Source organism: Uloborus diversus, chromosome 4 (genome assembly GCF_026930045.1).
Source record: "Uloborus diversus isolate 005 chromosome 4, Udiv.v.3.1, whole genome shotgun sequence".
In the NCBI taxonomy this organism is placed as follows: Eukaryota; Metazoa; Arthropoda; class Arachnida; order Araneae; family Uloboridae; genus Uloborus; species Uloborus diversus.
In genome coordinates this window covers 124603094-124628473 of record NC_072734.1, presented here as the reverse complement: position 1 = coordinate 124628473, position 25380 = coordinate 124603094, and the positions used below count along the sequence as shown (strand labels likewise).

The 25380-nt window shown below is 35.0% G+C and overlaps 2 protein-coding genes across 2 annotated transcripts; one reads left to right on the top strand and one right to left on the bottom strand.

Moving 5' to 3' along the window:
* Positions 1-5760: 5760 nt before the first annotated feature.
* LOC129221556 (astacin-like metalloprotease toxin 5) lies at positions 5761-25139 on the bottom strand. Its single transcript, XM_054856050.1, has 6 exons — positions 25082-25139; positions 22473-22546; positions 20575-20662; positions 9546-9654; positions 8120-8295; positions 5761-5987 (listed from the first exon to the last, which is right to left on the bottom strand). The coding sequence occupies exons 1-6, from the start codon at positions 25137-25139 to the stop codon at positions 5761-5763; spliced, it is 732 nt and encodes a 243-aa protein (XP_054712025.1).
* Positions 16548-17770, top strand: LOC129221555 (alpha-crystallin A chain-like). Its single transcript, XM_054856049.1, has one exon. It carries the CDS (start codon positions 16820-16822, stop codon positions 17324-17326), a length of 507 nt encoding a protein of 168 aa, XP_054712024.1. The 5' UTR covers positions 16548-16819; the 3' UTR covers positions 17327-17770.
* Positions 25140-25380: the final 241 nt, after the last annotated feature.

The window sequence follows — 25380 nt, the reverse complement described above, 5'->3', positions numbered from 1 at the left end:
AAGTGCGAACTTTGCTACAATATCATTTTAATCATTTAATAGGGAAATTTGCTGTTTTTTGCCCATAACTTTTTTTCTAAAGAACAAATATGGTCAAACAAAGTAATGGGACCTAAGTTGAGCCATCCTCTATCCATTAAAAAAAGAATCATCAAAATCGGTTCACTAGGTGAGACGCTATGAGTGGACAAACAAAAAAAAAACATACATACGGTATGAACTGATAACCGCCTCCTTTTTGAAGTCGGTTAAAAACCTACTGAAAAGGTAAAACATTGCGTTCCAAGGGTCTCGTTTGTTTTGAAACATAGGCATGTGGTGTGCATAAACAATGTTTTATATTCATGATTCATCCATTCATCATTTGAATGATCATCAGCAATATAATAAATATCTGTTAAAAAACATTTTTTATTTATATTTTACTGAGTGAATTTGAATAGATGAATTTTTTTTTATCTAAAGCGCAAAAGAAGAATTTATCAACATCAGCTGTTGAATAAGATATTTCACCCCCCCCCCCACATAATTTCATAATAGTTGATTTAACTAACTTTCTTACTACAGCTTCTAATAGACGGACAGTAGAAAGAAATATATTATTCATCCCCTAATTTATTTGCTCGTTTATTTAATTTTTAATCAACTTAATTATGTATTCATTTATCCGTACATTCATTTGAAGTAAAAAATTTTAATAATCAAAAGAAAATGTTTCATTATACAAATATTTTAGTTATCACTTTGCTCCTATATGGGCTAAGTGACAATTTTCAACTTTGGCTTTTATTTCAAATTGAGCATTTATTGTCAAAAAAAAAGAAGTTTTTTTAGTATACATTCTTCCTTTTAATGCATTGTAATTTCCAAAAAAAAAGAGTAATTTTTTTTTCATTTTTAAAAATGTAGGTTACTTTAACTATTTTACATCTTCAAGAAAAGTAAATGAATTTTCTTAAAACTCAAATTAGTTCTCTATTTTATTCACTTATTTTTAAAACTAAAATTTACTTATTTACTTGGCGACCACTTTTGTTGCCAATTCCCATATAATATAATATTAAATTCTCAGTAAAAGCACTTTAATTCTGTAAAACTTGTTCCTCTGCCAGGAACACGTTAATGCAGTGAAAACAACCTATTTTCGCTGCACCTTCGTCTAACAAACTGTTAGACTCTACATTGTTTTCAACCCCCCAACGCAACACGGAAGGGGGTTATAAGTTTGACGTGTCTGTGTGCGTATTTGTGTGTCAAGGGTGTCTGGCATTGTATCTCCTAAACAAATGAACCAGTTATGATATAATTATCCTTTATTTATTCATTTTATTTATTTATTTATTTTTTTTTTTATTTTTTTTTTTTTTTTTGTTCAAAAGGTGACTTGATCGAGAGTGTCTTTAGCTAGATCTCGTCTGTACATGACTTTAATTAGCGAAGATAATAATTAAAAACCATACAAATTAGTATTTTTCAGCAATTTCGGTAGTGAAAGCATACTCGCATGTTTAAAATATTACCGCGATTTGAAAGAACAAATTTTTTGCCGTCTGTTGGAATTTGGGACTTCCAAGTTAAATGGAACTTGAACTATAACCTCTTTTAGTAGATTTTAAATGCTATTCTAATCTTTCATTCACGTTATAGGTTAATGGGTAATGATGACATTGTTGGCACAGAAGAGGAGAAAACTCCATGAATTAAAACTTTATCTGTTTCCAGTTTCTATTTGTTAACGAATAAAATTTTTGCAATTCATTTTAGTTTATACGAATTTTGAAGGGATTTTCAATTTTCTCTCTTGATTCTATTTTTGCGACGAGCAAATTTCTCATTATTTGTTATTATCTTTTTCTTTCCTTTTTTTTTTCTTATTATTTGGAAAATTTTGAAAGTACTATTTAATTTTTGCACGTGTTATATGTGTTTATATGTATTAAGTTAAAGAAATAATGTTAATTAAAATGATTTATTCAAAATTATTTAGTTTTATGAAAATTATTACTAAAAATATATTGTTATTTATTTTTTTTATTTTTTATATATGTTTCTCTTATGATTTGAAGTTACTCAGAGTGACGAGATAACTTTGAACCAGGTTAAAAATTAATTTCAAACTACTTTATTCATAATTATTTTTTAATATTAATTAACTATGCAGTATTTGAAGAGTCGATTTTAACTTTATGCCAGTCTATGTAATCACACTATTAAAATTAGAGTGGGTCAGTTTAAAATAGAAATTCTCGAACAAAGTTACCTCGTCAGACTGTAGTGAGGATAGTCCTCGCAGTGCGCTGGCAAAGTAATAACTATTACAGTTTACTTTTTTTCTCTTCTTCCTATATACACTCAGGAACATTGAAAAACATTGCCCCAAGATGGAACATTGGATTGAAGTGAAATTTAATATACAGAATAAAATAGATGACAGATACACTTGATCTTAAAATCTAGGCAATTAAACTAATACAGGCAAAGAAATGAGGTAAATACAGTGTTACTTCAGTAGCGAGTCGGACCCCCTTTTGCTGCAATACAAGCCGCAATACGGTAATGGGATTGGGCTATTGGGCTAACTAAACGTCTGATGTTGTCCTGAGGCAGATGGACCCAATTTTTGAATGCCCATCTCTAAATCTTGCACAGAGTAGCACGGTGTCAATCTGGCGTTTCAGCTGATCCCACACTTGCTCTATAGGGGGCAAGTCGAGGGACGGGCTGGCCATGGAAGAGTCTCAAAATGATCTAAGAATTCTTGAGCAGAACGGGCTATTATGCGGCCGAGCATTATTTTGCTGGAAAATTACCCCTGGGACGGGAGACCATTTAGGAACGGTCCTACATGTGACTGCAAAATTTTATTAACATAACGATGACCCGTTAAAGTTCCACGTAGCACAATTGGAGTAGACCGGCTATCATAGGCTATGGCCCTCCAGACCATTATACCCGCGGTGTGGGCAGGGTGTCGTGCGATAGAATAGGTGAAATGGTACCTTTCTCCTGCGCGCCTTCACACCCGTGTGCGGTTATCATCTGACCCCAAAACGAACCGGGATTCATCACTGAACACCATCTTTTGCCAGTCAAGGACATCCCATGTCGCTCAGGCTTCGCACCATTGTAGACAGAGTTGCCTATGTTCTGGTGTTAAAGGAAGTACCCAAAAAGGACGCTTGGACTGCAGATTCACTTCCGCTAGACGTCTAGAAATGACTCAGGGAACAACTGCTACCCCTACGTCTGCTTGTACGGTGGAACTAGTCACTGTGAGATCCACGAGCGCGTGCCGGACGATCCTTCGGTCCTGTCCCCTCGTCGTCTTCCTGGTCGCTCCAGACCCGGTTTTTCGCACGTAAGTAAGATTTTGTGTCTACTGCCTCCAACAGTTTCCAACGGAACACTCCAAACGATCCATCTGGGCATCAACACGGCTCGTCGACCAGCCCACAATTTTCATGCCGATGATCAAACCTTTCTCAAACTCGATTAACTGTGAGAAACGTTTTCTAACTCGCCTACCTGATGGCATCCTGCACTCATTAAGATTCTCCAACAATCGGGATGTAATCGTAATATTTATAAATCTTAAATTATGCGCTGGTTTATGTAGCGCCTTTTCCCAATTGCACCGATACTGTGGGTAAACGGTCATGCGCATTGACATCAAATTTGGATCATTTGCATATCAGATGTCACTCTTCTTATATGCAAAGTTTCGCGATTGTACCTTTCTTCTTTCTTGGGGCGCTATTTTCAATTTTCCTGAGTGTATATAATAGTAAAGATTTAAAAAAAATAGAAAAAGCAGGTCAACAAAATTTTAACATCTTATGTGAAAAAAACCTTTTCAGAATCTCTCGAGGCCGAGTTAAACATCCCAGCTGTTTTGCATTAGTAATAAAACAGTTTATAAAAGAGAAACAGGTGTGTTGTGCGGTATAGCAACAAGTTCATGAACTCTGTTTTGAATGTTTTTAATCGGTAGTGTTGCAGTTAGGGATTGCAATACCGAACTAAATATGCAACACCGGTATTCGGTATTACATACTGTAATTAATTTTTTGGCACATTGTAGATAGTTTTACATTTATTAAGGCTCAACTGACAAAAACGTTGAAGCAAATGTCTGTGCTCTTGTATGCGTTTAAAAAAATAGACCCCCAGGTTTTGCACCAATTGTTTAACGACAATTTAAAATAAAATTCCCTTCGCAATCATTTGAACTTTGACGTCTTGAATTCAAATTATGTTTTTCACAATCACGGATTTCGATAAAACCCTAATCCTTGTGTTTCTTGTTTCTACAAATAGAATGGAGTGGAAATGGAGAAGAAATTCGCCCCCATCATATTATGACCGGTGATTTTCTAGAATAGGTAGTACGAGGCATATCCATTAAAAATTGGAATGGTCATTATGATGCGGTAATAAAGATATGGATATTTTGTGTTCAATTTGTATTCGTATACTCAGGGGCGTGCAAAGAGGGGGGGGGGGGTGCCTGTTGGCTCGGGGGTCCGTGATTTTTAAAATGAGAGTGAAATATATGTAGGGACGTAGGGGACAACAATATGGGAGGGGTCCGTAAAAGTCATTTGAGACGAGCTCCAAAATTTCTGTGCACGCCCCTGCGTATACTTATCATAAAAGATTATATTTGCAGCGTATGGTATATTTATTTCTTATTAATCTTAACTGATGGGAATTTGTAACCTGAAATTTTGCGTTTAGTTGAAGTTTTGCTATTAAGTCCCTCTACATAGGTGTATTTACTGAAAAAACGTGATTTTACACACACACACACACACACACACACACACAAACCTGCTTGAGTTAAGCCTCGAACGAACGCAGACGATTTGCAACCATGACGACGAAAAGCAACCTCTCTAAAAAAGAAAATATAAAGAGAAAAATAAATCATGGCTCACAGAAATAAACAAAACTACGCGTTAACTAATTCTGAACAGCCGAAATTATAATTACGTAAACAGTTGAAAAAATTGTAGCATTAAAAATAATTTACATCATTATAATTGATCTGCAGTCGATAATCTTTTGCCGATTAATATCGGTAACTGATCAATTTACTTATTGCATCGGTGCTTATTTTTTGCTCAGTATGTATTTTATGATTTATGTCCATTACTGAGCAAAATATATTATTGAAATATTCTTTCTGGGGAATCTACAAAACCTAATTGCGTTATATAAAAGTCAAGTCCCTGTTCTTTAGTTCATGCATTGGAACAAGGATCTACATTTAGCAATAAATTACTACCATTAAGCCAGGGCTAAGGCAGAACTACATGCAATATGAGCTAAATTTACCTTATCTACCTGTTTGTTGGCAATCTCAGCTTCATTGAGGTGACATATGCGTCCAGCTCGGTTACTCCCGGTTCTAGACTGATGAGTCCATAAAAGGGACGAAACTGCAGTCTCTGGAAGGACTAACCAGGCTGTTGGATCTGCATACTTGGAATTCTTTGTAAGGTGTTTTGCGTAACAATTGATACGTCTGTCGCCAAGGCATTGTCCTTTTGCACCTTTTTGAACTTGTTACTTGCATTTAAAAAGGGTCCCACGTATCACTGAAACACTTTTGTAAAATTGTATTACATATTTGTTTTGTATTATATGTTTGTATTTTGCTCCCTTGACTTAGTTTGTAAAATCATTTATTATTGAGTTCCTTAAAAGAGACGAACAGAGAAAATTGAAATAATTTTTTTATTCAATTCATTCCATTCATCAAGGGCATTTGTAGAGCATCTTGATCCGGTTCAGGTCGCTGGCGCTCAGGAAGTACTTGTTGATTACGTCCTTGAGATACCTGTCGTCTTTTCCAACCATGGTCTTCAAGTTCCTCCGGTCTTTAGAGAAGGTGTACGACCCGTACAGCATAAGAGAGTCGTAATCAAATTGCGTCAACAGTTGGTTCTGGTCAGGTTTCAACTTGAAGAACTGATCCTCCATGCCTGTAATAGAAGCAGTTTCAATCACATTTATAGTAGATTTATCGTACCTTAGGAGGTGCAGGGCTTAATTTGCATGGGAGCTCACGGGAGCTTAGCTCCTGCATTGATTTTCTATTCCATGGGAATTTTCATGGATTAAAATGTATGAAGACTGTTTACGCATTAAAAGAAGTTCTGAGGACTGTAGAACTTCGGCACTTCTTTCGTTAGAAACTAAGCCCTGCTGGGGAGGTTATTTTTGAAATAGCCATCGAATTGTGAAATGTATTGTCAAATGCAGGAGTGTTTAATAGCACGATTTACTCGCCACTGACGGTTATTTTTTTTAATTTGTCAATTACTATTTAAGTATGTACTGAAACTAAAATTGGAGCTTTTGTTTCTTGATCGTATTTACTCCTGAATAGGTTCACGGCTCACCGATGTCTTTGAAGTGTAGCTACTTGTTTTTTCTTTCTTTTTTTGACACTTTAGGCTTTGCCTACAGTAACTGTAAACTTTATTGATATTTCAGCTCGAGTAATGTTCGATTTTCAGTTCGATGAAATTTTTTGCATTGTATTTACATCAGCTTTTTCTTAGTTTAACATACTGTAGTAGCATGACATTATACAAATACAAATACAAATGTGACGACCAGCAACAGGCTCTGGGCCCAGCTAGGCTAGTCCTAGTCAATTAATTAGTCCCCAATGAAGATCAATGGCCCTCTTAAAGCTATCCACTCCCTTGCTCATTACCGCCTCTTCCGGTAAGCTATTCCAAGTGCCCACGACCCTGCTAAAGTAGTAGTTTTTCCTGATTTCCAAGTTAGCCTGAGATAAGCATTGAAAACGGCTGTATTTAATTCACTGCTTTAAAAAAGAAATATGAAAATCAAGACTGAACATTATGGCTACTTTTAAGCTGTCAACATGAAAGCATTTCTGACCATAATCACATGACTGTTCAGCGAGCTAAAAGTTCTGTCTTTCAGCCAATTCCCCACAATACTTATTGTTGATCTCGGAGGAAGTTTTGACATGCTTCTCATTGCACATGTTTCTCAGGTATCGTGAGGTCGGAGCATGTGCAACTGACGTTAGGAAGGCCTCGTTGAGATGAAGTGTGGAGTTAGTCTTTTTCTGTGATATGAATTTGAGCTTTAAAGGGTTACTTTCAATAGTGAGACAAGAAACTTACTTTTATGTATCACTTAGCACGACGTGTAAACCATTATTTTAATACTTTTTTGAAACAGCGATCATTTTTCTATGACAAACGTGAAAGATACTCTGGAAATGACGTCACCAGAGTAATTTTACTTGGGAGAGATACAAAATCTCTTGTGTACAGGGTTAATGTCTGAAGTCTGCACCAACTGCATGCCGCCAGGATTGTGGAAGCAGCAGTCAGCAGCATCAGCACCACAGTTGATCAATTAAAGAATTTGTTCCGTTCCATGACTTAACGTTGGTCTCTGTATGCATTGACATATGAGGCAGTGTCACTTACATCACAAAGGGATGTAAGTGTCAAAAATGATAACTTGGAGATAACTTGTAAAGTGGTAGAAGAATATGTTCTCTGTTTCGGCGCAAGAGCGCACCAGCATCCCTGGTAGGTGCTGCTATACAGCAGGATTTAGGAAAAAAATTTCAATGAAACCCTTCCTAGGACCTGAACTTCTCACTTCCACATATATGGTCGAAATGTTGGACTTTATTTAATTTAATTCCTGTATGTTCCTTGCTCAATGCAAGTATTCATTTTCTTCATTAAACATGAAGACCATGAAAATGTATCGCTATTTTTGGAGCACTCTGTTAAAAAATTTGAACGAATTTCGAGGAATATACGTACCTGTAATGTGAAACGAAAGGAAAATGTGATTGGGCCTTAAGTTCAATGTCGGATTTACCATGTCGCTATTGTGAGGGGCCTCCACAACCATCGGGGCCCCGAAGGTTTTCCAAAATGCACGGGATGAATATTTTACAATGGACAAAGGGGCCCCCCCAAAATGCATTGCGACGGACGCCTAAACCTGTAAATTCGACACTGCCTAAAGTTGCCCAAAATGTTGCTCATGTGATGGACTTTTTTAAGTCATGCTGACGACTCTTAGGTAAAGTAGGCGTCATCATACTCACCCTCCTTGATATTCTCCCAGAATATGGTGAGATAGTCGTCCCGGTCCGACCTGTTCTGCTCGTGGTAGAAGCCCAGCGCGTGAGCCAGTTCATGAAGCACGGTGCCCATGTAGCCGCAGCCCTGACCCAGGGACAGGGGCTGAGCGTTGCCCGTTTTTCCCACGTGAGAGTAACACCTGGAAGACAGAAGACAGTTCTTTGTGAAAAAGAACTATGACAGAATACAGGATCATCTATTTTGAGATGCCTCATACTTTTAAAATGGAGTCCGATCGGGAGCAACAGCTACAAAAATTTCGTCGCTTACGTTAATCGGACGCTCACTTCTTTCAGTATTGTATCTTTGCGCTAAATGCGTAGACAAATTGCACTAAATGCGTAAAACCTGGATTTCGGTATTTTTGTTGGATTTGATTTTGCTGTGGAGACAGCTGTCCTTTATGATAATTGCACCTATCACTCACTGTCGAGTCTATTCCGCTAAGCAGATGATATAAACGTCTCTCTCCTATTAGACTCGGATAAGGGATTTGCGCTTAAAATACACTTTCCAAAGTTACATTTTGAGATAACTCTTTTTTTTTTTTTTAACTGAGGTTGATATGTTCAGTACCCAGTAGCCCATAGCTGGTGAAGTTCCATGACATATTATGTAAATGCAATGTCATTTAAACATTCGAACTAAACCTTTCATTTTAATATAACGTCCAAAGGAATGGAAAAGGTTCCATTAGTCCAGAGTGGTAAGGAAGGGGTATAGTCTGTCATTCGTAAGAAATGGTCATACGTGAGATGTGCTACAGGAAATGTATTTTACGTGCGCTTGAATTGTGAAATTGATTCTTCAGATTATCATGACTAAACTGCTGTGTTTTAGTTGAATTTGTCTGTGGATGTTTTGGCTCAAGAGTTATCCACTTCATTAATGAGTCATAACTCATGCTTTATTAACTTTTATTAAGTTTTTAATAAAGAATTCACATATTACTGTAATAATCTTCAAGTTTAGAAGTTTTCTAGTTTATGTTTTTACGAGGAACAAGTCCAAAGAAATTAAAAGATACCAAAGTTGCTGCTTGATTTAAGTTCATAATTTTGTTTTCGGTCAGAAGCTAACGAATTTTGTTTCAATGAGATGTGATACTACTACATAAAATGTGTTAATGTTTAAAAAGATATTTTTGTCTTCATTAAGCGAAACGACTGATTGTTCTTTTTAAAAAAGTCTTAGAATCAGTTTTTTTTTACTGTCACAATTTGCCCCAATAGCACAACAACCACAGGCGCTGGGTTAAAATTTACACAACTGTTTTCCCAGATATCATTTGTTCTGTCTTTTCTAGTAGGCTGGTATTGAATGTTCCTCTCTCGCTACTTCATTGGTTATGACTTGCGTGTACATGGTTAACTGTTCTGAGGAACTTACCCTTGCCCAGGGAATATCCTGATGTAGTCTTTTTCGTCAGTACGTGGCACGAAACGGATGCAGGTGTCTCTCTTGTACAGCCACATAGCATTCGTCATTACTGCCTGAGCTGGGGAAAAAAATAAAATACTGTTTAATAGCAATATTGAAAGAATAAGAAAAAAAAAACTGCTTAGAATAAAAGTGTTGAGAGTCAAAATTTTTCAAATTTTGGTTATGTATTGAAATGTGTTCCTTTTTAGTCAGAGGTGTAAGTCTGTAGTTCAATATTTAGCCACTATGAGCAGCACCAGTTATGTGAACTAACCAAATTAGTTAATTTATTTGTTTGTACAGTAAATTGCTTGATAAAATGCTTTAAAGGAAGGAATAGGACCGAAAACAAGGTAAGAAAAGGTCAACCGGCAAAGTTGACAAAACGTGATCGGAGATTTAAATTTAAAAAAATTATGAAAAATACACATTTGAGTGCTGTAAAAAGTTTCTGCAGAGTTAAATGAAACATTTTATATTTAATTTTTACCTAAAATTGTTCGCCAAGTTCTCTGATTAGCTGGATTAAATGGGACCTTCTTCCCGCAGAAATTTTCTTGGTCGTTCGAAAAACAGAAAGCTTACACTTTTCGCCGAAAAATCAATGATAAATAAGCTAAAAACGTTTTAGAATCACGTCTTACTTACAGATAAAAATAAATTTAACATTTTTGGTTAAATTGTTGTATAACAATATGTAGAAGAAAAAATTAGGAACTTAATCTTAAGAACTTATAGTTGGATCAGTTAATCAGGACGGTGGAGGTTTTCTAGGGTGAGGGTGCATATCAGCATCAGGATTTGGTGGTTTGTAATTTTTTGATAAAATAATGAATCATGCTGTTAATTTAAATATTTTAAAAACCAATTTTGAACTCTTAGCCAAAAATTTGGTTATTGGAAACAACTTTGTTTTTCATCAAGATAACGATAAGAAGCACACGGTTTTCAACGTTTGCGTCTAGGGCCTTGAAAATTGTCCTAAAGTTTAGAAAATACCCCCTCAATCTCCAGATTTTAACTTAATGTAACGTATTTAGAGATATCTGGAGGCTAGATTACGAAAATAGGGCTTTTAAAACGAAAATAGATCTAGAAACAGTAAGACTCGAAGTGTGGTAGAACACTTACTCAGAAATTACGCAAAAAAAAGAAAGAAAAAGAATGAAATCTATTCCCAGACGTTTAAAAGGTGTTATGAATACTGTATGATATTCTACTAATTAATAACTTAATAAAAAGTTAGATTATTCAATAAGATATATAGACATTTTATAAAGTGTACGAAGACTTTTGTGAGATGAAATTTCCGGCACTTTTTGGTTTTTGATTTTTAAAAAATTAAGTTTTAATATTTTTAAAAAACTTTTCATGTAGTTTTGTTAAAAAATTGATCATAGATCTTATAATTAAATACCCATTCCGAAATATTAATTCTAACCAATGAATTGGGGCCTATTTCGTTGAAAGTCGTAGGTGTACGAAGACTTTTGGGAGCCACTGTATTTTTAAACTACTTTAAAGCCGATTTCTAGGAATTAAAATAAACAAAGTAGATAAAACACTTTTTTCCATTAGAAAAATCTTTCACAGCTTTCAAAACGAAAAAATAATAATTAAAATTAATAAGCTCATTAAAATAAATACATCATATCAAAAAAAAAAAAAAAAAATCGTTTTTTTTCCCTGTTGCCAAAAACAATTTTTTAAATGAATTAATGCACTTACCAAAATAAATAAAAACAACAAAATGTCAACTTAAAGAAATAATTTTCATTGTCAAAAAAAAAAAAAAAAAATCGTCTGCGCATATCTTTATGTAGAAACATAATTAAAACTTTAGCGTATAGAATAAAAACAAGTCAGATCAACAATAACAATTTCACAGTCAAAACCATAGCTGCGGATTCGGAGTCGGAGTCAATCTCATTTTGGGGTAAATGAGTCAGAGTTGAATATCTAAGAATCGGAGTCAGTCACTTGTCCTCCGTGTATAAATTTTTGCCAAAGCTACGAAGTCAGAGTCGAAGTCGGGGTGTCGGGGTCCGATTAAATGTCGGAGTCGGAGTCAAGTGCCCCTAAATTCTCGGAGTCGAAGTCTGGAGTTTGGCGTCATGGCGTCAAGAGCTATTTCCAACAAAATTTGTTTGAAGTAAATCCGCCTTCAAGTACGGAATCTACATTGACTTTCAGTTTCCCCGTAGGCGCTAATGTTAAGGGATTTGAACTGTTCAAAATTGAACGGAAAATTGTTCAAATCAAAAAGATATTTTACATACAAGTTTTTCATCAAACGCTTTTTCCTACAAAGTTTGTTTGAAGCAAATTCGCCTCACAGTTCGGAACTGCCTTGAATTTCCCCGTAGGGTGCTAATGTTAAGTTTTTTTTGAACTGTTCAAAATTGAACAAAAAATAGTTCAAATCAAAAATATGGGAATGAGGTGTCCTCGTCGAGATCTTTCGAACAAAAAAAAAGTTTGTTCGAATCGGACTATTCATTCAAAAGTTATTGGGGGGGGGGGGGACAGACAGACAGACCGACAGACATTTTTTCCCATCTCAATACCCTACTTTCCAATTTTTAATTTTTCGATATTTATTTAATTATTTTATTTTATTTTTGACTTTTTTTTTGTTTTTTGCGATATTTTTAAGATGCATTAAGCCTTCCTTCATGCTTTTTTCTTCTTTTTCTGACTTTTACTGGGAAAGTTGGCTAAAAAATGACATGATGGCTTTGCTACCTTTTATTCCTCCAATCCACCTCGGAGTTTTCCGTAATTTGAGGGCTACTAATAATGATGAAGACGATGTATGTCCTTTGACCTTTTATTATGAGGGCCGAAAATAATGTTAATGAAGACGATTCAGCATTATCATTTTTAGCACTTCTATAGCAACACACAGCTAAAAGTTTGAATGTACTTTTTTCAGTTAATGTTGTTGATATTTCAATGCTGAAAACATTAAGAAACTACTTAAAACTAAACTTTATGCTATTTTACAAAAATAGTTATAAAATAAACACAAAAACAGAATATAACTTGACACTTTCTTTCACAAATCCTATAAAACGGTCAGAATGACAGTGGTGTAATTCACCCAAAGCTATATATTATAGGCTGGAATGTATGTTTTATGCTAAGTTAAGTTTACAGTAAAAAATTAGGCCTTTATATTATCTTTACTAATAATAAAGCAGAAAGTCTCTCTGTCCGGAGGATGTCTGTAGGATGTCTGTAGGATGTCTGTAGGATGTCCGTAGGATGTCTTGTGACGAGCATAGCGCCTAAACCGTTCGGCCGATTTTCATGAAATTTGGCACAAAGTTAGTATGTAGCATGGGGGTGTGCACCTCGAAGCGATTTTTCGAAAATTCGATGTAGTTCTTTTTTTATTCCAATTTTCTTTACTAATAATAAAGCAGAAAGTCTCTCTGTCCGGAGGATGTCTGTAGGATGTCTGTAGGATGTCTGTAGGATGTCCGTAGGATGTCTGTGAACGAGCATAGCGCCTAAACCGTTCGGCCGATTTTCATGAAATTTGGCACAAAGTTAGTATGTAGCATGGGGGTGTGCACCTCGAAGCGATTTTTCGAAAATTCGATGTAGTTCTTTTTTTATTCCAATTTTAAGAAAAAAAACTATCATAAATTACGAAATTATCATAACGTGGAACCGTAACATGGGCACAAGCCAATTGGCGAGATACGAAATTATCATCTTTACTAATAATAAAGCAGAAAGTCTCTCTGTCCGGAGGATGTCTGTAGGATGTCTGTAGGATATCTGTAGGATGTCTGTGACGCGCATAGCGCTTAAAACCGTTCGGCCGATTTTCATGAAATTTGGCACAAAGTTAGTATGTAGCATGGGGTGTGTGCACCTCGAAGCGATTTTTCGAAAATTCGATGTGGTTCTTTTTTTATTCAAATTTTAAGAAAAAAAAAACTATCATAAATTACGAAATTATCATAACGTGGAATCGTAACATGGGCACAAGCCAATTGGCGAGATACGAAATTATCATAACGTGGAACTGTAACGTCGGTACAAGCCAATTGGCGAGAAAATTCACCATACATCATTTGTAAATATACAAGCGAACCAAAAAGACCTTTAATTTTTCTATTACGGGCGAAGCCGTGCGGGGGTGCCACTAGTTAGAAATACAATAAAAGAAGTTCAAGATGTCGCAATTATATTTTTTAACTGGTTGGTTGTCACACAAAAACTTCAATTACCCAAAAAGGAAGTTACGGTGACTTACACCACTTTTATTCTAGGCAGCTCCATACATAATAAATTTTAAGTCAATTCCTACGTAGGTCGATTTTGCCTCGGGGACACCATATTTATATTGCTTTAAACATTAAAGACTAGCTGCGTTGTCCGGCTTTGCCCGGTCTATTTTGAAAACGAAAATTGTGTCAAGTGACGTATATTCAACAATCAGGCATAAATAAAAGCAAAAAATCATTATGCAAAATTTCCCCTCCAAACAATGACGACAGATATTAAAATACTTTTAAGAAATTAAAATAAAATGAGAAAGATGGATTTAAAAAGTGTAACCATAGAAACAAAAAATAAAATAAGTTTCAGAATTGAAAATGAGAAAGATGCAAATAATTTATTCAAAAAGCGTTACCGTGGAAACGCAAAATAAAATGGTTAAAAACTTGAATAGAGAACAGATTTTTGAACTTCATTTCATTCGCTTGTAACTTTTTTTCTAATGGAGATAGAGGGTTAAACTTCCGACCATAGGTCTAGTTAGATCTGGAGTAAAAAAGGTAGCTTTTTTCAATGGTGTCAAAAAGAAAACTGTAGGACAATTCCTTCACTTTTTATTGATAAATTTAATGAAAAAAGTAGTGCCTAAATTTCAGCTAAGCCTAAACAAATTCGAGCTAAAAACGTAAATAACTCCCGCCGCAATTAAGTTAGAGCGTTGGAACAAATTGCGTAGAACGCGGAAAATTCTTCCCTTTCCAACGATATATAATATTACTAACTGCGAGAAATTTTTCACCCCCATATTCGGGAATTTATGTGAAAATTGGGCCAAAATTATAATAAAAAAAGAACTATTCATCGAATTGTTTTCGAACTGGTCTGCAAACCTTCTCAGGACTTAAAGGAACAAATTGTGAAAATTTCAGTGAAATCGGCCAGGTAGTTCTCGCGTTTTGCGAGTTCAAACAAACAGACGCTTTTTGGACACTTTTATACTATGTAGAGATGCATTTTAATGAAAAGGTTTATCCCTAGTTTCGCCGACATTTCAAACTTCCTCCCACCTGAAAATCAAAAAGTATGATTGAAACTGAAAATCAGGGTAAGGGGTCGTGTCCGTGAAACTGGGGACACGAATAAAAGCTGGCGCAGTCAAGACTGTGTTGGTCATATAAAACCCAATAGAACCAACCAACCTATAACAGACCGTTCAACAGTGACCGTGATGAACAATGAATTTCCAATTGAAAACTCACTTCATTTTCACATGAAATTAGCTAACAACAATTAAAGTTCACGCTCTAATCACCTTGGAGCATTAAAACAAATTTCATATGATGCAGAAAAACCAGAGGTTTCTATAGATATATAATTTTAATTTGTGCTAGCAATTTTTCGTCCTCCCTCATAGCAGAAAGTTTAGGCAAAAATGTTTAAAGTTAGAAGAAACTAATAAGTTAATAGCTAGTTAATTAATTTGCTTATAGAATATTGCATCGTCATCAGATCTGAGATCGCGTGCGAAATTTCAAAAGAAACCAATAACAGAACATGGGTGAAAATTGAGTTGTAAGACTCCGTTACATAGAATAGATACATACACACGTACAAGTGAAGCTAATAGAAGCATCTTAGAAAAAGTGGCCACAGTTTCCTAAAAGTGATTATCAATGAAATTATTATTGCTGGTCACTGGCGACTCAAGAATTTTCCAAGTTCCCCAACTCTTTTGCAAGAATTTTAGGTATATTTTAGCTCTCATATACACTGTGCAGTTTTTTAAGTTTCTGTACTAATGGAAAGTAATATCGAAAATATATACGCTTGTGTATTGTTATTGTAGCATAATACATTTTTTTCTTTTTATTTTGATCTCCAGGAAAAATAAGATAGGAACTTCAGCCGGGCTCCTTTGCAGTCTTATTATCGAGCCTCTGTACGAAATTTAATGTCCACTTTAACAAAAAAAAAAAAAAAAAAAAAACGCGTTCTACAACTATAAGATTGTTTATAAGTGACTTAATTTACTGTTTACATACTCCAAGTCTCTTATTCACTCCCTTCCGATGACTTAGCACCCTCCCCCCTCCTCCCCCAAATCTATCTTCTACAAAATGTATTTATCAAATTTCAACTGAAAGGAAATCTAACCAGGAATTTCAGTTCTTGTTTCATTAAAAACAAAATAAACACTGTAGTCCATTTTTAGACGCCTTATCTATAGGTACCTGGTTCATTTGTAGCAATTATGAATATTTTGAGAGGCGCTCGATTTTTTTAAAAATCAAATATTTAATTATAGTATACACAAAAAATCTCTTTAATAAAGGAAAAGTTTTATTTTGAAATCGATGCTCAGCTAATTCCAAACAAGGATTTTTTAAAGCTAAAAAAGAATTTCTTTAAGCATCCCAAAAACACTTGTTGCTCTGAAATATTCTTAAAACTGACATTCATTCAAAAAAAGGTCTTACTCCCTGTCGAGCGATTTTATAATAAAATTTAAATAAGTTGCAAAACAATTCTTGATATTCATTGGCAAAACTGAAAATAATGTTTGTGCTTAATGCAGCTCTACTTTTTCAAAACCGCACAAATCGTACATTGCCAAAAGAGTGCTTCTTGGCCAAGCTGGCAACCCAATCTCCATCTCCGCGTTGAAAGCACCCCTGCTTCCAAAATAGTGGAGAAAGCGCGCGCCGCTTCTCGGCTGTTGTCGAAAGAACTAGAAAATTCTCCGGGAAATATATAAATATGCTGCGGCGGATTCTGAGCAGATCTCGCTTCTCTTTCGCCGTGCGTTTACGCTCGCTATCTGATCGATTTATTCGAAGCTCTCTTTCGAAGTGTGTTTTGCTGAAACTCGTTGTTTGTGTTGCTGAATATTTCAGTGCTTTTATTGACCAAAACTCGACTTTTGCTAAATTCGAGTACATATTTCGAAGCCATTCCTTGCTGTTCAATTTGAGCCGATTTATCTGGAAATTTCTGACGCTTGGAAAATGTCTCTCCACGCTCTCGTTCCAGCTTTGCTCGGGAAAGATTGGTGGGACACCTGGGACTACCCCACCAGGATTGTGGACCAGTTTTTCGGCGACACCCTGCTGGAGGACGATCTCACCCCCGAAAGGTTCTACCGGGGTTTTCTGCTGCGACCTCGCACCCGAGCCAATATCGACGCATCGGGTATCTCTGAGGTGAAAAACGATGACCAACAGTTCAAAGTGAGCCTCAACGTCTCCCAGTTCAAGCCAGAAGACCTGGAGGTGAAAGTGGTGGACAATTACATCACCATCCACGGTAAGCACGAGGAAAAAAGCGACGAACATGGGTTCGTGTCCAGGGAGTTTACCAGGAAATACATGCTCCCACATAATTGTGAAATGCAAACTGTGTCTTCTTCCCTTGGTCCTGATGGTATCTTGTCCATAACGGCACCCAAGAAAGCCATAGAACAACCTCCACAGAAGGAAATTAGCATCCCCATTGCTAAAGAATCAAAGAAGTAATTGGACTAAAAGAACTTGGCAGGCTATGACTTTCATTTTGCAGTATTTAACAAACTAAATCGAGAGACTAGATTTCTTTAGGTTTAGTTAAATCAGGATAACATTAGCACAGGTATGTGACTTTATTTTGTTCGTTTAAAATGTGTGTTATTTACGAGAAAGAGGATATTGAGTTTCGTATTTAAGACACTATCTTGAGTTTTTTGTTCTGAGAAAAGTATTCATGAAGTTGTCATGTGTTACATTATTTTTTCAATGTTGTTCAATTTATGTTGGGTCGTGTGTAAAACAACCAATGTAATATGTTGATTGTTTTTTCAATTTCAAAGTTGTTCAATTCATGGTTGGTGTAAAAACTGTTAATGTAATGTGTAGTTTCAAAGTATTTAATGTTACTTAATGTATTCCTACGTATTGTACAAAATATTGAGCTTCAATAAATGTTACTCCTTTTATACACACGAGTTTCTCTTTTAATGTGCTATGAGAAAAGAAATCCAAATATTTGATCATATTGAAGAAATTTTAAGCTATTTCAATGAATAACACAAAAAGAAAATCCAGAAAGATTTTTAAGTGTCAAAAAGTAAATTTAACAAAAAATGGAAATACTGGCATTTAAGAAGACTTAAGTTCTTAAAAGGCAAAAATTTGGAATATTGTGTGAATTTTATAATTTTTAAAACAATAGGTTATGTGAAAATTATTTCTACTATCATAGGTTCCGATTTTTTTCTTAACTTGAAATTACATGCTCTACTTTAGGTAATCTATATTTTTATGTTTGAAATTCTGAAACATTAAGAATTTGACACTGAGGTAATCAAAATGTCAGCATCAATAATCACTGTCTATAACGATAATCTATTACGATATATTTTTTTTTAATCCCAACAGTATTGTTGTAGATAGCATTTTTATCAGTTCTAAGAAAACCTAAAATTATTTCTTCAAAAAGAAGGTACTAAGAATATCCTAGTATTTTTAATTGTCAATTTCAAAGAAAATAACTTCGTTTATACGTTGCTATATCAAATATTATTTTGAAAAACTTTTGTAATATTAATTTAAACATATTATGACTAAGACAGTTTTTTCTCTTGACTAGAAGTCAGTCATGTAATGAAATTTAACAGCATATTTATTTTTAAGACAAATTACTGCAACTGACCTCAATGTTCACTTACAATATAATCCATAGGCGGCTGTTGTACCGAAAAAGTGTGTGTGTGGGGGGGGGGGGGGGTCAAAAGAATTGTAGGGGATAAGGGGCGTGGTCCTCGAAGCTGATTCTTTTTAAAAATTGGGCTATATTACTGCTTATACCTGCTTATACCTGATTTAATAACTTCTAAAAATGTAGAATATGGAATCAAAAATAGCATGACAACCGCAGACTATCCCCTTCCAATTTAAAGTTTCATTCTTGTAAAATAAGTTCTTTTATTTAGAATTTTTAGTTTTTACTTTCGTAAATAAATCAGTCCACTCTATAAAAATTTATTTTTCAATCATTAATTTTTAACTCTAAAAGTGAGAGGGGTGTAAGGCCCCTATACTTTTGGAAGGGGCAGTTTTCCCTCTTGCTCCCCCCCTCCCCGTACGAACCGCCTAAAAAAATTAATATTGCATGCATTAATTTCAACGAATAAAATATACAAAGGATACATTTTAAATATTTCAGTGGCATTGCGGTAGAAAAGAAGTCAGTAACCATCGTTTTTTTTTTTTTTTTTTTTTTTTACAAATTTATGATGCTACTTCTCCTTGAGTTCTACGACGAAACAGTATTTACGGAAATACCAAAACAATAAAAGAAAATGGACGGGAATTTCACTTATATGAGTAAGAAAGAATTGAAAACAGAATTAAAAGCCATTCAAAATCTTTTTTGAACTAGGGATCAGAGACTTCCCAATAAGAGGTCACTGTGACCTCCTAAATTCCCTTACTCGGGAAATTTCATCTCACGCTCGGCAAGTTTGGTAACAGTATTTCAATATTACTTTTCTATCCCCCACTCCAACTATTTCATAATTCTAATGTCTCCTCTTACTGAGTGCAGGTAAGTAGTATTTCTGCATTCCTGTTTCATTTAGTAAACTTAAAGTTTCCCCTCTTCCAAAAATACAAGTTTTCGTGCCTCTGCAGGGCAATACTCAATATTACTAAATTAGTTTCAGACTGAAAAATATATATATATGTGTGTAGAGATATTAGTCCCAGTTAGTTCGGCTACACGAAGTTGAACTGTACATTCATTTTTAGCCTACTTCCCCGTGAAAGTAAAAGAAAGAACAATGAAAGATAAATTAATCTGAATTTTGGCTTCTTGAATTCAAATTATGTTTTTCGCAATCACGAGTGTGTGTATGTAGGCGTGTGTGTTCGTGTCCAGGCATGAATGTGTGGGTATGTGTGTGTGTATAGGTATGTGTATGTATGCGTGTGTGTGTCTGTGTGCAGGCATGAGTGTGTGTGTATGTGTGTGTGCGCAGGTGTGCGTATGCATGCGTGTGTGGACGCAGCCTGGAGACTTAGCTCGCTAGAGGAGCTGCATCGTGAGGGGCGGTCGACAGTGGTGCTGCAGGGGGGGGGGGATTTAAAACAGTCAAATGAGAACAATAAACAATGTGTTTGCTCAAAAAAAAAAAAAAAAAAAAGAAAAAGAAAACCTTTTGGCAGTGATGTTTAAAGTGAGTTTTAATGGGAGACAAGAACTAAATATATGGGGGTAATATTCTGTTTTAATCAAGAAACGGGACACAAGAGACAGGGGCGATTGTCCCCTTCTTGAGATGAGATGCAGCAAGAAGTCTCCCTCGACACATTGTCGATACCGAAGTTCCAAAAGCGAAATTTTTGACGATTTTCAGTATCGTTACGAAAAACAGACGGCTCTACCTCGGAATTTTTACAGAACGGTTATCTTGAAAACGCAATTGTAGCACATCTTTTAACGCTTTAGGGATAGGAATTAGAACGTTGAATACGAAGTTTTTCAAAATTTTAAAAATCTCCATTAGATGATATAGATGGGTTCTGTTCGGAAGTTTTTTTAAGTTCTGCAGTCCCCTGAAAAGTTTTTTAAATTGAAGTCCAAAAAAAAAAAAAAAAACAATTATAGGTCACCTTTAATGACGTTAAAGTAAGTTATGGGTTCAGTACACTCCTCCGGAACTTTTTAGAAATGGCAGTACCGAAGAAAAGATAATGAAAGAAATATTGATAAAGAGAGCAAGACTTACGGACAGTTTTATATATCCCTTCTTCTAGAACATAGGGAACCACTCCATTTGGCCAGATCTGCCTTTTGTCTACAATAGCATTGCGATCCTAACAAGGAAAGTGATAGATCATTTTATGAAATGCAATTTTTATTTAATTAAACTTATCTATTTTATTGATGGATAACCTAAAGCCAGAAGATTACATACTCAATTTTATGATCAAAACGAATTTTGGCAGCCATAACTTTTTGTTCTTGTTAATAGCTGTTAAATCGGAGTCAATATTCAACTTAACCTCTTAGTCATTTTGAGACTAGACAATTAACTTTAGTGCCATAGATCATAAATACCACACAATTATTAAAAAGTCCCTGCAACTAAAGCCCATGGGATTGATGCTGTGATTGTAGAATTTCCGGGAACTGTTGCACTTATTCTAATGAGGATTTGTAAGGTCTATTGCCGCTATTTCGGGACACTTTTAACTATAGTTTAACCATATTTCTAGTCGTTTATTCATCGATATGAGTCACTTGACCTAGGTTCTTTTTTTTCCGGGGAACGATGCAACAAATGAAACAACATGCACAGCACCGGGCACAATTTTTTAAGGAAAATGTTGATTTAGTTTCAGAACTGTTGTCCTTATTCGAATATATATATATATATATTAGTTCAGTATGTTTTCTCAGTGTGTTACACTGCCGTGGGCAGGTATACGGCAGTATCTGCAAGAATCAGTTTTCGATATAGTTGAAGAAACGCGTTTTTATTACGTAACAGTAAGAAAATGTTGGAATGGGGTCATTTCCAAAATTTTAAAAGTATTTTTTTCGGAAAGAGCATACTTAAAAACATAGAATTTGACCACTTTTTAAATAATTTCTTTAAGTTTAATGTTTTTAAAAAATTACTTAAATCGGTGCTCTTCAACGTTTAACGCTTCTGCCGATGACATCACAAATGATGAAATGCTATTCAGTGTTGCCATTCACGGTCCAAAATATTTAATTTCTCATCATTACTCACGTGTATTGGCAACGATATGGTTTGTAGCAAGCGTAGAGTGCAATTTTAATTCGCTGCTTGATTATCATAACGTGAAAACGTAGTAGAAAGATGCGGCAAAATGCATCATTTGTGACGTCATAAAGACCACGACTTATTTGAAAAATCGGATATTTAAAAAAATTAATTAAAAACAACTGTTGGGAAAATGAAAGTATTTTCTGGATCCTATTTATTTATTTATTTATTTATTTATTTATTTATTTTTTTTTTGCTCATTCTATCCATTTCAATGACTAAAAGTAGTACTTTTGACTGAAGAAAACCACCCCATTAGACTTTTTTTTTTCACCAGCGGAAACCAAATGAGCAAGCTTGTGCAATAAAGATAACGTGTAATAAATGACAAAAATGTAAAAAATAAATAAATAAATAAATATGAAAAATTTTCAGTTGCTGTCCTTTATCTGCCCGCGGCAGTACAAACTTTTAGTGATGAGTGCTTAAACTTAAAAAATTACGAGCAGCACCCGTTTGGAGTTTGACGTCGGACTCGGTAATACCTTGCCTAGTTCCGATCCCGGATACACAGACGGACAGTTGCTCTTTTTTAAATATTTTAATCCCCCTTCCACCAGAAGCATGCACAGGGGGGGGGGGGGGAGAAGAGACACCTGTCGGCTCGGTTCTGAGGGGGCCCAATATTTTTAAAACTAGGCGTAAAATATAGGAGGACTAAACAAAATGGAGAGGGGCTCGGAAATGTCATTTGTGACAGGTCCCAAAATTTTCTGTGTACGCTTCCCCCCCCCCCCCCCGGGTTTAACGAGAAAGTTGTCCAGAGACTTCGTTTTTCTGTCACAATTACACAGAGTATTAATATTCTTTTACAAGAAAATTATACTTACTTCTACATCCTCAAAGCCCAACATGTCTCCTCCAAGCAGATCTGGGTTCTCCATCGGAAGGTGGCCCAAGTATTCTGTAAATAAATAAATAACAATAATCCTCATATGTATAATAGCCAATTCACTGATCGAGTAACGCTGACGTCACCAACAATGAAACTCGCGCCATAGCATGATAATTTGATAATATTTTCTGGCAATGTTTGACAAGCAGGGAAATGCTTCATATTGACAAGGTTGAACTAGATCCAGTAACTTAACTTTTTTACTGGTATGAATCATTTTAGGAGAATGAAGAAACGAAAAAGTGGTCAACAATGAAAGCTATCTTCTAGAGTTTAGGGTTCATCCACTGGAGTTAAGGTTCAAATTTCAACAATGAGAGAATATTACCCAACAGGCAATTGCTTCGTTCAAATGTAGAAGTTATTCTCACCCGTCATACCTTGACAGGCGACTTTCTAGTAATAATAATAATAACCAAATTTAATATCGAACGACGTAAAATTTTAAGCTCGTAGAAACAAACTATTAAAAATTTCTCAACTTAAAAAGGCATTAATATTACATGAGAAAATGTCTATAGTTGGGAAAACCTAACTTGGCAGTGCCGTAGGACTGTGATTAGAATCTGTGAAGCCTTCACAATGCTGTTAGGATAGGTTTGCAATAACTATAAATAGCATTACCCTTTTCTTTTTAAACAATTAAAAAATTGCTTATTCATTTCGAATTGCCGAACCTTGACGTTTTTCATTCTACTGTCTTTGTGACAATCTATTGTTTAATGTGTGTTGGTGTATAGCGAGTCACCTAACCCATTGACCAGTGAAACTCATGATAGATAAAGTATTTATTCATTTATTTATTTTTGCAGACTATAAAGGTTTTCGTTTTAATTCATTTTGTTTCGTTTTGTTTGTTTATTTATTTATATTCATTTATTCATTCATCTCTTTATTTTTATTTAATTATTCATTTTTAGACTACGATACAGCTTTTTTTTCTTTTTCATTTTTTTTTTCCAGTGTTAATAAATGTGGGTGAAGTGAAATGACGGGCAAAGTGAAATGGTGAAATATTTACACAGCTTACAGCACTGCCTTTGACTTGTTGTTAAACGAGTATAGTTGACTCTAATTATAAAATATATACCCCTAAAGATCATGGAATATGATAATATTTGGAAATTTGATAAAGTCTGACCACGAAAAGTAGACCCTTGGCTCCGCCTTGTTTCAGAATTTTCCATTTTTGTGAAGGGGCGATGTAGATTAGAAATTTCGAACGGAATTTGCAAGTGCGTCATTGGTTATAGAGCTTGAATACGCCACCTTTTGGAATTAAAAAAAATAGCCAAAGAGGAAAAACATTTTAATTTTGTGCGGTCAAGGCAGATGTCTCATTGGACAGGCCACATCTTACGCAAGTGGATGGGTCTTGGTTTTACTTCTTTCAGTAGCCATTGGTCAGAGACAATAACGCCTCCCATAATTCATTTCAATTGAAAATTGGTGAGAGTAAGGTTGCAATAAAGAATGCAAGGCTTGTCATTTTTACTTTTTTGCTAACTTAAACCTTTCAGATCTAAATAACCACTCAAAGAAAATATACTAGGAGAACATTTTTTTTGACATAGTAAATTGGCGAGAAATTCATCATCCATTATTTGTAAATATACATGCTACTCAAAGGAGCTTTTAATTTTCTACTACAAGCAAAGCCGTGCGAGTACCGCTAGTTACACATAAAACTTAAGTCACGCCCCTGTGATTTGTCTATGAGAAAAATTCCCAAGTCAAAAACAAAATTTGTTACTATTCAAATCAATTTTTTCGTTACAACGAGCAGTTTGACATATGTACATAAAAGAGAATCAGTGCACAATTGCTTCGAAAAAAGGACAAAAAGAAAGAAAGAAAAAGAACATAAGTTTATATTTTAAGAATGTGTAATACTTATATGTATATATGTACCATTTTAGTTTTGAACAAGAAACTAAATTAAGAATTTAACCCTCCCCCCCCCCCCCTCCGACTGAGTGGCAAATTTATAATCAAGGGGAAAAACTGAAATTCTTTATAAAAACCTTACACTATTAAAAATCTTTTTCAAGTATTTTATTTGTTAACAAATAGAAACTGGCAACAAATAAAATTTTAAATCATTGCGTTTTCTTTCCTTGTCGACCAACAAAGAATTCGTTAACCAATCACGTGAATAAAGGCATAGCCGTTATTAAAATCTGCTTTAAAAAAACGTTATGATTCGAATTCTATATAAAACAGAAGTTCCAAACACATTCTATCAGACGCAGAAAAGATTACTTTTGAATTTGGTACTAAATTTTTAAATACATTTTCACTGTAAAAATCGCAAAAATATTTTTAAAAGTTTTCAATTAATATCATCCTTAATTAATGTCATCCTAAGAAGCTACCTATCTAAGAACACTCTCAATCAACTCTGCTTTCGAACAAAAAAACATTTCCAAAATCGGTCCAACCGTGTAGGCGCTAGCGTGCCACAGACAGATACACAGACACGTCAAACTTATAACCCCTGTGTGTCGGAGGTTAAAAAGAATTAGCATAAATAATAATGATTACCAGTGTCTGCAGCATAGCAAACTCCGGCGTACAACACGAGTACAATCAATAGTTTCATTTTTCACAAGAGCAGAATAAACAATCATGTAGTTTACCCTTTATATATAAAGGGTTCACGGTTAAAAGCACGGTTCTGCTTTTATCTTATCCTTGATTTTGAAGCCATGTGAAAAATATCATGTGTTGCTTCGTCAAGAGAAAATTTAAGTATTAGTTTTTAATCAGTTGGTTGAAACTTAGTTGGAGAGACTTTATTACGAGTAATGAAAATTATTCGCGTAACTGAACATTTATTTATT